At 44.3% G+C, this 14,176-nt stretch overlaps 1 protein-coding gene across 4 annotated transcripts; it reads left to right on the top strand.

Moving 5' to 3' along the window:
* Positions 1–4,424: 4,424 nt before the first annotated feature.
* On the top strand, positions 4,425–8,833 carry LOC100821067 (exosome complex component RRP4 homolog). 4 transcript variants are annotated; one of them, XM_024456415.1, is made up of 7 exons: positions 4,425–4,799; positions 4,917–5,017; positions 5,508–5,553; positions 6,012–6,101; positions 6,560–6,625; positions 7,650–7,718; positions 8,032–8,833. In XM_024456415.1, exons 1-7 carry the CDS (start codon positions 4,461–4,463, stop codon positions 8,461–8,463), a joined length of 1,143 nt encoding a protein of 380 aa, XP_024312183.1. In that variant the 5' UTR covers positions 4,425–4,460; the 3' UTR covers positions 8,464–8,833. The 4 variants fall into 4 exon arrangements, with proteins under 4 accessions (XP_024312183.1, XP_024312184.1, XP_003580149.1 ...); XM_003580101.4 differs by having other exon boundaries at positions 4,505–4,799; positions 4,917–5,028; positions 5,500–5,553; XM_024456417.1 differs by having other exon boundaries at positions 4,505–4,799; positions 4,883–5,017.
* Positions 8,834–14,176: the final 5,343 nt, after the last annotated feature.

The following is a 14,176-nucleotide window of genomic DNA, read 5'->3' as shown; positions in this document are numbered from 1 at the left end:
TTTTCTAATTTCTTGCCGAAAACATGGACAGTTTGGACAGTTAATATAAATAGGAACTCCTACTTTTCGAGCCATAAACAGTGTGCTTGCTTAGTACAAAATTTATACTAACTTAGTATAAAATGGAGCATTAGAATTTGGAGGATACATCTCCTACGTACTATAGCTGGGGGTCCCAAACGAAAAGCTGATGGAGAGAGCCAGCTCAATTTTAATCATCAGGTTAGGGAGTCTACACACGAGATAGAGAGGTTCAATAATTGACCATCGATTGTACTACAGGCCCGAGTGTAGCTACATGGATAGTAACCGATTATGGCACGGCAGGGTGTCGTTTTCCCCGACGTCGTAGCCGGATAAGGTCACCCAGGCTCCTCGCCCCATGCTGCTGTGCAGAGCAGCACACTGGAAATCATCAAACGGGAACGGCCCCTCTGTCTCCTGGCTCGGCCCCATCCGTCGCGTTTCGCAAGTCGTGACCCTCACTGATCCACCTACGTACGTACGCAACTTTAATCAAACGGGACGTGGAATCAGGACAAAACGGAGTACTGCAAATGTGGATGACCGTGCCGCGCGGTCGCCAAATGCTTGGAGACAGTTGATGGGACGCCGGACGCCCTCGGAGGTCGCTGCACGTACCGTGCCTGTCCTAGACTTCAGAGCCCCGCTGCTGGATCGCTCGGTGCAGCTGGCACGGGAATGAAGTTCCGTCCCTGCGGCACCGACGCAGCGGTCGGTCTGTGTCGCCATGTCGGCCGGACGTCCCGGACCATGCAGCTGTCCGCCTGTCCGTGCACGCTTCGCAGACACTAGCTACTCTAGTACACGATGCCTCGGCCATCCTCCTTTCGTGCCTGGCGCCGGGCGCGTTCGCCACGCAGAATCACCGGAGACGTTTCTGCTCGGGTCATCACTTTACAGAAGAAAAGAATCGGAGTATAGTACGCGGCCAGCGTTCGCTAGAAATCTCTGCCTGCACTGCAGCACTGTGTGGGCAGAAAACGCATGGGGGAGAACGTCGCAGTAGAGTACCACAGGCATTGGGGCGCTCATGCGGCACTGCTAGTAGTAGCACGGAACGCCGCTGCATGCATCTCTCTCAGGCTCTCAGCGCATCCAAGTGGATTTGTCGGGCGACCAGAGGGGCCGGGGTTGACAGACGTGGCCGCCGCGCGCGGCGCCAGGGCTGCGCGCGCGTGTCAGCTGCCGCCGCGCGAGGCGGTTGCATGACGGGAACGCGAGGCTTCGTGCGCGCTAGCTCGAACCTCGAAGGCGCGGACTGGATCCTTGCCGCGTTTTGGCACCTGTGGGCTGGCGCTGCTGGTTTTGACGATGGTCACGGCCTCACAGGTCAGTCCGTCAGTGGGCGGAGATTAGTGGAGTCAGGTCGTGATTGTTCTGCACTTCTGTCAGTCTTGCCATTCTGTGCGTGGAGGGTTGCTCGTGTGGTCGACGCCTGGCAGGGCAGGCTCCACACGACCATGCGGGGGCTGATTTGTTCCGGATGCTTCTTTGGATCTCGAAAACCGGGCGTCGACCGTCGAGTTCCCGAAACGGCAACAAATTTCCTGACGTCGACACGATGTTTGGATCCATTGCCTGACGTCGACACGATAGGATAATCGATGTTCGGATCCAGTGCCCGCGGTCAATAATTTAGTGGAATTCAGCGAGATATATGCTCACTGAATGGACTTGTATAAGAGAAGTGAATTAACTGACGTGAATTTGAATAGATTTATTTGGAAGTAGCATACTGTGATCAGTACATCATGGACTGTCTTATTTAAACACAGAAATACCACTGTCACAGAGTAATCAGAAACGGCTTATACGTCAACACTAGCTGAGGTATACCTGCATGAGTGAGTGCAAGTAGCGACCAGTTTGGTTTGGCAGTGACGAAGCACCATCGAGGCAACAGTTGGATCTACGTACCTACGATACGAGATGAGAGTTAGCTCTTTCACAAAGGATGCGTTATAAACGGTAGCACTTCGCATCTTCGCGATCAAGCTTCCCGGCTGAGAAGTCTTGCTTTATCTACTTTCCAGTCACCGCATATGTAAGCGTCTTCTAGAACTCTTACCAAATCTATTACAGTACTACTCCATTTAAGCATAGTTGCAGACATATAACATCGATCGTATGCGGCGTGGGGGGCACACCGGCACAGGAAGTCGTCTGTGCTGCCATCGGGTACTGATGCCGACCCGTATCGATTCCTCACTGATTAATTATAGATTAGCTGCGTTACTGGCCGACAATTCTTTCCTGATTTGACGACCTGAAAAAAAATGCTCGAGCTCTCGCGTGAAAAAATACACGGTACTAGCTAGCACAGGACATACCATCAACAAAAAAATCAAACTTTGGTTGTCAGTTGGCACAGATCAGTTTAAACAAGGAGATCTCTTAAACAAGCCACTCCCCGATCGGCAGCAACATCATTCTGTTCAGAGGTTAGTTTTGACTTGAGATTCGCAATTCTCCTGCTACTTAGCTGGTGAATCGATGCCAATCTAGATCAATGTAAGCTCGAGGGTTTCTGAGCAAACGGGCACACCACTCGATTAATCGAATTGTCACTGCTGCTGTGCACGTTCCCGTCTCGGACGTACGGAAAGCTTTAATTTGCACTGCACCGCTATGTACAGTTCCCACCCACTGATTAGAACGGTGAGCCTGCTGATGACAATGTTTCGCCGCATCTTTTGTCTCTCCCGGACTAGAGCTAACATAGGAGGACCTGACACGAAATGGATATGACAGTATGACACGCACAAGGCAGCAGACGCGGCCAAAATTCACTAGAGTTTGGTTCAGACGAAGACGTACAGGATCAGGCAAGTGGGCTAGGTTCCCCAGCCCGATCGACACATGAACTGCTAGATATCGGCGCTGCTCAAGGCGTCATTGCCCGTATGTGTTATTTTCGGGAGGTCGCATTCCGAAGTACAAGAAGCAAGACATGCCACTCCACATATATTAGTTCTGCCAGTGGAATTTCCGGCGGGAATTGTGGACGAGAATTAATGCGTCGGCTGTCATTTTCGGCGAAAAGAGGCGTCCATCTCACACAGAGTTCTCGACAACGGCCGTTTGACAAACACAGCCCGAACATACATGTCCAACAATATCTTAGATTGCAACTGAGCATTTTAAAAATCAAATCGCAACCGAAAAAACATATAAGCGGAAGGAAAATATCTCGCACCCGCGTCAAACTTCTACATGGCATTATTCTGCCCTGCATTAATTTTTGTTTTGTTTTATTTTGGTTGCGACGTGCATGAGAATTGCTTATTTTGTTTTTGGATGGGGGAGTTTCCGGTCTCGAGCTTCCGGTCGCTGGCCTCACCGCCGCTCGCCCTCCCCGTGCTGCATCCGTCGAGCTCCCCGAGGATGAGTGATCATCGTCCCTGCCCGTGGCATGGAGACACCTGCCGAAACTATTTTTCGGCAAGATTAATACATAGCATTGCCGTGTCATCTTTAAATAATATAATATCTAGCATGTATAATAATTTGATTATAAGAAACACTATTTTATTAATAACAGTCCCACATTACAGTCTCACATGGTGATTAGGAACACGTGTTGCAGCTGGCTACTAGTTAGGACATCTTCAACAACAAAACATATGAACCGGTACTAAGCCTCCCTCTTCTCCTCTTACTTGTTTTCTCTCTCTTCAATCAATTATTTAACAAAGCAACTTTTTCAGTTTGGACCCACATGACACACTTTTATCTCTATTAAACTAGCTTTTCTTATTCTTGGTCCTATAGCCAATGTTGTTAGTTCTGCAGCTTATCATTATTTCACTTTTTTGCTCCACCTCAGCCATAAAGTAAGAGAGGGATTACTAGTACCTGCTAAGTACCCTTCATTGGAGATGCCCTAAAATGGCAAGCCGTTACTAATTTTCTTCTCTCTCATCTTTCTTTTGTTTATTCACTTCTTTTTTCTAATGGACCCACATGTCATTCTTTTTTCATTCTTGGTACCCGTGCATAAGCTGTTACTTCTGCAAGTAACTAGTACTAACGTTTTTTTTCATCTCTCCGCCACTCCGCCACGTAGGACTAGTACCTGTTTAGTACCTCCTATTGGAGATGCCCTTAACAGCCCACCTCTCTTCTCTCTCCTCTTCTCTTTCCTCCAACTAAGCATCAAAATAATATTTTAATTCTTGTAGCCAACTTATAACCCACTATTATTCTTGCTGTTATGGGAGTATTTTTTTTAGAGCGAAAGTACTCTCAGTCTTTTTTTTAATCGAAAAAAGCACTCTCAGTCAGACGTCATGGAAACAGCCAGAGACTAGGCCTGGTACAACAAGAAACTGGGCCTAGCCTAAATCCAGTCCGTCCCGTCCAGGGTGTCTGTGGTTGAAAGCCCAAACTAACTACAGGGATACTGGCCTGCTGTAGTGCTGCAGGGTCGACTTAAAATGGGCCTAACCCTCTCAGGAGCCTTGCTCTCCCGCCGCCGGCCCCACCCCGCCGCCGAACTCCTCTTTGCATCCCGCTGCGAAGCTCACCGCCCAACCTCGTCCCAGCCCGACTACGTTCTGTACAAGGTCGCCGAACTACTGTTTTCCCCGACGCTTCCTCCTCCTCTATTCTTCCCGGGCCATGAGAGACCTCCACTTCCCGCTGAACCAGACCCAGAGGGTCCGCCTCGAGGCTGCGCTCCACGAACTGCAGACCCTCGCCCCCGCCGCCGCATCTGCCGCCTCCGTCACTGTCGCGGACAGCATCCCCGTCAACCAAGAGGACAATATTCTCAAGTAAACCCCACACTTCCCCGTCTATTTCCCTCTTTTATGATTTTATCTGTTTCTCCACTCGTGCTTGGTGATGGACCGATTAGGATTTTTGGGTGCGTGTGTGTGTTCCGTGTGCAGAGGGCATGGTGCGGCGGATCACGATGGGGAGGTGGTGGCGACACTGTGCGGCGTCGTGGAGCGGGTCAACAAGCTTGTCTATGTGCGGACGCTCCGGCGAGGTATTCTCTCCGTGCCTTCCTCCTATTCGCTGCTGTACCAAATTCCAGATGTCTTTTTCTTATTCTTTTCATGCTGGATAATTATGGCAATGCTGAGTTCTATCGGGCTGAGTTTGACGGTGTATGTATGAATGTATTAGCGGATTTGGTTTTGGGTTTGGGTCGATGCAGGTGTAGTTCTCAGTGTGAGGTACTGTAGTTTCACACTGAAATGTTACGGCATGTTGGACTAGAGGAGGGGTGATTATGCGTTTGTAACAGATTCTGCTATTCTGAGGGTACCATTTGTTTGTTTGATTATCTATTGGTAATTGGTGTCTCAATTTGAGTGGTTGACCTGTCAGATGGTAAATATAATCCTTGTTTTACTATAGTTGGATTGGGGTCATGTGATTCTGCTCTGCAAATGATATGTTGCAAATGAAGTTAACACTTAGGCTTATGGAAGGGATTCTAGGTTAGCTCATTTTGTTCTTTTGGAGCTTTTCAGGTATAAACCGGAGGTTGGCGACATCATTGTTGGCCGTGTCATTGAGGTATGTGCACTTTAGGTCACTCTTCCAACATTCTCTCATTTTGTTTAGCATGGTTTCTGTTAGGAATGCACTGCATACCTTAATGTGATAAATTATGTCATGGATTTCAGTCCAGGAAGATGCTCTACATTTTGGCTTAAAGCTTTAGTTTTAAATTGCTAGCAATGTTGAATGTTGTTAAAAATTGCTGACACGACAATGTGTTTAATACATGGATTGGGCAATCAGTTTTCCCTATTTTTGATAGTTTAGTAGCCCCAATTATCTTGTATGGGTATCATGGCTCATGCTGTTTACATTTTGGTACATGTACATCTGAATAGAATGGTGTGGGTAAATCTGTCATTATAGTTATGCCATCAAAGTTTGATTCACAATCTGCTTGTTTAGCATCCTTGCAAGCACCATATTCTATTTCTTACCAATATCAATTACTATTTTGATTTTTTTTTCTCAAGATTGCTCCTAAACGCTGGAGGTTGGAGATAAACTTTACCCAAGATGCTGTTTTAATGCTTTCTTCTATGAATTTGCCTGATGGAATCCAGGTATGCAGTTCTGCGCCATTACCCTATAATACCCAAAATTTATTGGATAGTGGGCAGCTGAACACAGGGATATACTTTCAATACAATCTGCAAGATAAATAATGTCATGCACTGTATCGATGGATAATTTAATGTGCTTCAAACTCAAAGTACCCTTTTGAGCTGACCTAACATTAAGCTTGTACCATAGTGTCTCCCTTGTAGATATATAGAGCACTGTAACAACCAAGAAGTATTCAGTTTCCTTGTTTGCTGGAAAGTAGTTTTTCTGGAAACTATTTTTTTTAAGGAAGATTTTTTTTCTTCTGGAAACTCTATATATACTTCAGTTCCTTTCTTGAAGCGTAATTGGGATGTTATGTTAAAATGGCAGCTTGTTGTTGTATCATCAGTACTACGGTACAGCTTCCAGTCGTTATTCTTCTTGCTATTGAACTTTTTCCCACCCCCTATATTAGAGAAGGAGAACTGCTGTTGATGAGCTTAATATGCGGAGTATATTTGAAGAAAATGACGTTGTCTGTGTAAGTGCGCACTCCTCCTCTCTTCACTATGAATGGCTCTATGTTAGTTGCTTATATATCTATTCTGCGAGCAGAAAATATATGCATGAACAATGCTATAAGCAGTTCAGCTTGGCATTTTTCTCTGGACCTGTTAAGTGCCAATGCAAATGCTTTTATTATTCCCAGATTATTATCTTCTGCTTTTGTTTGCTATCATATGGTTGATGTTAGCTTGAGCCATCGTCCTCACTACTACTACTACTTCCACTACACCAGCCAATCAATGATTGTTCCTTTTATAATTCAAAATTTGTACATCTCATTTTTTTATATGCTAGGATAGGATGCCCTGATTTTTTTGCTTGTGCAAAAAGAAGTAATTAGCAGATGGGTTCAGCTAGAACTAGAAGAGAGAAGAAATCTTGCAACAGAGTGGACAGACATAGTTAGTTGTGGACTAAGTAGTAGGAACCGGTATGCCTAGGTATGGAAGAACTAATAGATGGGAAATAGAAGTATTAGCAGATTGGAATGGGCGGTAGAAAATAGATGGGGCAACTACAGAAGTGCATGCATGGACTAGAAGTTTGCGATGGAAAAATAGAAACTATGCACACCAAATATAGGAGATGGGAAATCATGTCAATGGAAGAGGATGCCAAGTCTGGCCCTTGTTAGGTGCAAGAATATGGAGCCCTGGGGATCGACAGCACTGCCAAGCTTGGAAAAAGCAAAACCTAATAAGAGAGCACAGAATCCGCAAAATTTTGTGCCACCTGTTGTTTCCTTCTTTTTTTACTTTCTAAACGAAACCTGACCTGGTACAACATGCAGCCTGCAACAAAGTCCTAACAGAACTTGAAAACAACTAAGACCGGAAATTGTACATGTTTATAGACTTCACCGTACTTTTTTACAAGCGCTCGACAATAAGTTCCCAAAGAATATAACCAACTTTTTATAGTTTGGCACCCTTTGTAATTTTTATGCTGGAGTACTGTTTAAATCTAATGCTGCTACTTAACATGAAATCAATTATCAGGCTGAAGTTCGTGGTTTCCAACATGATGGATCTCTTCACCTACAAGCAAGGAGTCAAAAGTATGGAAAGGTAGATGCCACAACAACTCTTTTTTTTTACGGAAAAAGGCAGGAGCACTGCGGTTCATTAAGAGAGAGAGAGAGAGAGAGTATATTTACAAGAGAGCGCCTAGAATAAAGGCGCACAACCCCACGAACACAAAAGACGATGTGTTAAGTCCTGATACCTCATATTGTTTGAATGGTTATGATGGCTTAGGTAGGTTGATGATTTGTATTTGACTGCTGGAGTGGAGTTACAATATTACCTTGTCAGATCTTACATTGCTTCTGGAGACAATATGAATATGTTTATTGAATTGTTATGGATTTTTTTTATGCAGCTTCAGAGGGGTCAATTGCTCACAGTGCCTGCATATTTGGTAAAACGGCGGAAGCAGCACTTCCATCACCTTGAGCAATATGATGTCGACTTGATTCTTGGTTGCAATGGGTTCATTTGGGTTGGGCAGCATGTTCTGGTGCGTGAAAATACTGAACTGAAGGAAGATCAACACAAGTTGAGTGACGAAGTGGACACTTTTACCTCAATAGAAACTAGAAAACACATTTGTCGGCTTGCCAATGCTGTGCGTGTGCTTTCGGCCCTAGGATTCATTCTTACCATTGAACTGATAATTCAGACCGCTGAAGCAAGCCTATCATCAAATGTCGAGATAAATGCCATGCTCGGAGCTGAATTTTATGTTCAGACAGCGGAGAGAGAGGCTAGGCGTCGAGCTGACCTCGTGAGAAAGAAGAATGGAGCAAGGTAGAAGTAAAACCTGCTGGTTCTGGGGCCGGTTCTAGCAGCTTGATTGGTAGACCACAGTACCTGTGCTGATCTGTAAAAGTTTCTGACCTGTACGAGATCTGTAAACAGGAAGTTGCATCTTCAATGCCAGCCATCGTACCCTATTACTCTGTGAAACCTAGAGGTGCAAGGACCTTTAGATACTGGCTTCCTCCACTCTGCTGCTGTGTATGCATTTAGTGGTAGCAACAGCAATGTCAACAGCGGCGAGGTGTCCGGACCCACCATGTTAACTCACTTTTCTTTACATGTGCGTTTGACGTGCTTTGCCGCATTCTATTGTATGAACTGGGCTTGAAGTTTGTGGTGGTTAAATTCTTGTTTTCATATCACAAAAATGTTGCTCTTGGGTTCCTATTTTATTGCCAGTAGTCTCGATCGGACGACCACCTGGCGCCTAGTCGCCTATCATCTGTCGCTCTTGCGCCGGCGTAGTGTGACTTTGGGCATTTGGCTTTGCCGATTCTGGTTCACCGTGACATTGATGTGTCGGTTTTAACCGAGAATTTGGTTCGATTTTTTCGGTTTTTTAGTAATTCGGTTAATGAGAAATATCAACGGAAATATTGTCGGTTTTTTAGCTAACCGACAATTTGGTTACCTAAAACTTGGGTTCGGTTTCGGTTTAAACCGATATAACCGAACTTGTGAACTGACAGTAAAATAGACAACATCAAATCATGAATTTAGTAGAATTTGCAACACATATATGACTAAAAGTCTTAAATAGATATACTTTGACATAATTGAAGCGTGCGGGATTTAAGTTGCATCAAAGTTCAAAAGCACTTATACACAATATATAATAGATACGAGTGCATAACGACATAGGTTTTAGACTATTTATCATCAATTCGGTTAATTGCACTTAGCAACCAAAACCGGAAACGGTTAATTCGTTTCGGCTAATTCGGTTTCGGTTTTGGTTAATTTGAATTTGGTTTTCGGTTTCGGTTCACCCCTACTCATGATGGTATTGGTTGAAGGAATGGAAGAGAACGAGATGGTTCCATTATGTGTTTGCTTGGGAGGATGAGATAGAATAGGTACGACTGAAACTGAAGTCATCTCTTAACGTAGGAATGGTGAATAGCTGGGGTGGATACTGAAAACAGGGATCACTTGTCACTCACATGATACTATGAGCTAATCGGTTTTGTTGTTAAAAAAGAAACTAGTAATCGGTTTTGGACTGGAGTGGTACCCTTCTCTTAACTAAGATAATCTCTTTACAACAAAAATAAGACAAGATATAACAATTTTTTTCACATTTTTTTAGGTTTATTTACTTAATTTTATTCATTCAAACATTAATTAATTACATAATATGACACTAGAAAATAATCTATTCTAGTATAACATTTTTATTGTCTCCTCGTGGAGCACATGAGAAAAGCCAATCTTTGCAGCCGTTGTACATGTCCTAGAATTGTCACCGTTCCATGCATTCTGCCTCACAATTAAGTCACCCTAAATACACGTCATTGTTGCTTAATTATTGTTTAGATTTTTTTTCGCTCGTGCTGTACTAGCGTACTATTCCGCCGTACCTTCAACTTCATCTACCACGGCAACAAGTAGCACCGCTTCTCCACCGTACCTTCTCGTCAACCTCATCCGTCCACGGCAACTGAGAAGAAAATAAAACCACGGCGACCCCCCTGTCCTCTCTCTGTCTCAGTTTGCTCAGGGCCACCGCAAGCTCGCCGCCCCCAAAGGCCTGCTGGTTATTCCTTTTCGTGCTCTGTTGACCCTCTCGCTGCCTCGTCGTCTCCATCTCGTCTCCGTCTAAATTAGGCCTGTAAACGGGCACGGGCGTCCGCGGCGTGCAACCGGTCTAATCGCGGACGCCCACGAACACGACCAGCTTATCCACGGCAATGGGGGCATGCCGCATGCTGGCATGTAAGTTACCGCCGCCTTGCAGGGACAGATGGACAAGGCGGCGGAGGTCAAGTGGGAGGCCGCCGAGGTGAACAAGCAGGCAGCAGCGTGCGCGCCCCGTGCGGTGAACGCCGCCGGCAAAGGTCCGGGCAGCGAAGGGATATACTGAGATATCCTTAAACTTTTCTGCGCAAAAAGATATCCCTAAAAACTTTTCTTGACAGCACTGATTTCCTTCGGGGCCTTTTTGATTCGTATGATTGGAAAACTAAAAGAAATTGGAAAAATGTAGGATTACGACGTCAAGTCCACTAGAGCCATATAAGATTCAGTTTGTTTGATTGGACCAAAAATTTCTTTCAAGAGGTTAGAGTGGATGTAAATTTTCTTATGAAATGTAGTACAAATAAATCATTAAGGAAAATTCCCGTAGGATTTGATCATACGAATCAAACGACCAACATCGAAATTTTTCTAAAGATTTCAAAACTTCAAAATTCATACTCCCTCCGTCCAACAAAGAATGTCTCAACTTTAACTAAATTTGAATGTATCTATACACTAAGTCAGATACATTCAAATTTTGACAACAAACTTGAATTATTTTTTTGTTGGATGGAGGAAATATAATTGAATCAAAGGAAACCTAAACTCGTTATGTCTTTCCATCAGACTAGTTAGTGTGCCCGTGCAACGCACGGTGGACTAACCACTGGCCAAGCTGGTCATTCGCCTTAAATTCATTGGATCTAAATGTCAGTATTAGTATTGATATATATTTTCATGTCGGTTAGAAACATATTTTGTTAGAAAGCCACCAACTCGATGGTCTTCCTTGTAGTAGCTTTAAGCTGTATAATTTTCATTTCCATATTACCGAGCAACATATGGAGAGTAATAAGAGATAGTTGGAGAAGCCTTTTATGTGTGTTGAGGCATGTAACACCAATGAGATTCCATTACAAAATACATCAATATTTACAGTTAGCTCAAAAATAAAAAAGAGTTATAGCTCAAAATAATCACCTGTTGTCACCTAAAACCCAGTTCAACATCAACTCTTTCAGGATGTGCTATCCTCAACTTTAGTTTGTATTGTTCCATCATACTCTTATGACGCTTGTAATATAATTTTAACTGACATTTCATAAGCCCAATAAATAATTGGTGGCTCAGTCAACAAGCCGTTTTAATATGGCCTGCAGACAAAATCCATCCAAGTTTCATTTAGAAGTGCAAAGCTACCGATAAAGGTCCCAGACCAACACCAAAATATGGTTTGTAACTTTGTAAGTAGTAGCCATGATTACTTGCCATTCTTGCCAATCCATGTATAATAGTAACACTTATCTTTCTCCTTCTCATAACTGAAGCCAAACATGAAAACAAATTCCAACTGTCAGAGATATTCATCCAAGTATGACAACAACAAGCGGTGTTGAATCATCATCAGAGATAGTTCCATCACAAGAACGGACTGCTGCAACTGCAACACAGCAGAAATGGTCAGCCATCCCCTTGCTTGCAGATATACAACCCCATACATGAGAAAGACCAGCAACATCGATAATTTATATGTCTAAGCTAAAAGAATATGCATGCTTGGTCACGGCCATAAAGAAACTCTTCTAATGGACATCTATACTATGATTTAACCTCAGATCAGAAAATTTGTGGGAAATAAGATATATATTCGTTCTCTTTTTTCCCTCTCTTTGATCTTTTCCTTCGAAGAGACAACAGGTATTTTGGGTTGTCTTCCCATATTTTCGTCATCTCCAGTGCATGGTAACAGTAGCAGCAGCAGCAGCACAGAGCCAAGGATTTATGTAGTTCAAGCTAACTGAACAACTGAGAAAGAATGCACAGTACCAAACAATGTATGCCAATGTAAGAATGTGGAGGATGTACATTGAGTCATAAGTTTCTACTCCTTATTTAAGAATATCTGAAAGCTTTTTACAGACATTGGTTCATCTATGTATTTAAAATACAGACCACAATTCATTTGTAGTAAACAGATAGGGACTTATAGCTCCTGTCTATAGTACAGAATTATCCATAATCACTTATAACTTTTGCATTTAAGATCCGCAGAGTTAATTTTGGGGTACTGACACAAAGCCCTAAGCCCATAACTCGTAGAGCATATGTATCAACTCATGCTTAATTTTCTGCATCATAAAATACAAATGTCTCGCAAAAAAATACAAATAAATATACAGCCGTTAGTAAGTCACCTTTTCTCTTTATACTTTCTCCCTCTCTGTCTATATTATAACTATGGAATCAATGTATATTTGGATTAGTGGACTTGGGCACAAATCGAACACGAAGGTCACAACCACAAATCTAGTACACTTTTTAGTACAAACATCTTATCATCTCCCCTGATAAGAAGAGAGGCCATGAGTGATCTTTGATCAGTTGTATCCCCCTTATAGATGTAGTACTTAATTGCTACAGGAAAACAAAATGGCATATTTAGAGCCCTAGAACTAACTGGTTGTTCCCAGAGCTGCACACTTTGGTTTCCCTACTTGATAACAGGTGAAAATAATTTGCATGTACCTAGTCATCAACAATCGTCTGTTACTCCATTATATCAAATATTTCCATTTTTCCTTTTCCTCCAAAACAGAACAACAGAAATATTTAGCAGGTAAGTACACAAATACACATTAGAGCATTTAGTTAACAGCAATCTATGAAGCAATCCGACATCCGACTGCATCAAATTCAGAATATTAGCTTCATAGTTAGTAACAACTTCATGATCCGCCTTAGAAAAAAAGCACTCCTGATTTGTAGAAGAAATAATGGGAGAGTCAGGTCCATTTTATTTGCACTGCTTGTATTGACAAGTGCATGATGGATGTCAAATACTGATGCTCTAAATTTTTTAAAATTGCACAAAGTCTTCTCCCAGTAAAAAGCATGTAAATACCTAACGAACAACCCAAAAAGCTAGTACTTCCTAACTTATGCAGCATGCAAGATAGAGAAAGGAGCTTGCTAATCATCCTTCTTACGCTATTATTGTTGCGTCAATGTAAACTCCTTGGGCTGGAAAAGACCTACACGGACACAACGCAATGGAACAATTCATCTGAGATTTAAGCACTAACGTCTAACGCGGCGTCGGCGTGATGTCGTGATGAGCAGCGGTGGGGCAGCGGCGTGGCGCCCGGGGGACGGAGGTCGCAGAAGGGCTACCGCGGCCGGCGCGCTGGGCGCTCGATGGCGGGACAGGGCGCGTGGGGCGATGCGCGGGAGTTCTGCGACCGCGGCCTGGTCGCCGTGGCGCACGACGGCGGGACAGGGTGCCTGGGGCGGGGCAGCGACGACGGCGAGCGGCGGCGTTGCGTGGGGCGGGGCATGCGGGGCGGCGGAGTTGGCCGGAAACGGCGGCTAGACGCACTGGCCATTGATGGGGGATGAGGCTAATTTTCTCATGCCAGACTGACTGGTGGATAGGGCAGGCGGGCGGGGGAGCGCGATGAGGGCATGGGGACGGGTGGCGGCGGGGCAGGGGATAGAGCGGTGCGAGGCCCGTGAGGCGACGGGACAGGAGGAGTGGGAGTTCGGCAGCGACAGCGAGAGGATTTGAGCGGGCGTGAGGAGTCCGGTTTGATAAGCGGCGGGGGTGCGCGAGGATCCGATGTGTTCCTTGCGAGAGCAAACGGTACAACCTTATCTCCTGCCGGGTAGTATTCAGCCTCCGGGAATAATTACTAAACGTACACGGTTACAGAGTAATTCGTGTTAGTGAGGCTGATTGTGGGACTATA

Source organism: Brachypodium distachyon, chromosome 5 (assembly GCF_000005505.3).
Source record: "Brachypodium distachyon strain Bd21 chromosome 5, Brachypodium_distachyon_v3.0, whole genome shotgun sequence".
NCBI classification, from domain to species: domain Eukaryota; kingdom Viridiplantae; phylum Streptophyta; class Magnoliopsida; order Poales; family Poaceae; genus Brachypodium; species Brachypodium distachyon.
The sequence above is the reverse complement of the archived record's forward strand: the minus strand, read 5'-3'. Positions and strand labels throughout refer to the sequence as shown.

Bases quoted from the DNA above. Each gene is read 5' to 3' on its own strand.
- LOC100821067 (XM_024456415.1), top strand. From the start codon at position 4,461: ATGGGCCTAACCCTCTCAGGAGCCTTGCTCTCCCGCCGCCGGCCCCAC. The intron at 5,554-6,011 runs GTATGTGCACTT...TTTTTTCTCAAG, and splicing joins TTGTTGGCCGTGTCATTGAG to ATTGCTCCTAAACGCTGGAG. The intron at 6,626-7,649 runs GTAAGTGCGCAC...ATCAATTATCAG, and splicing joins AAGAAAATGACGTTGTCTGT to GCTGAAGTTCGTGGTTTCCA.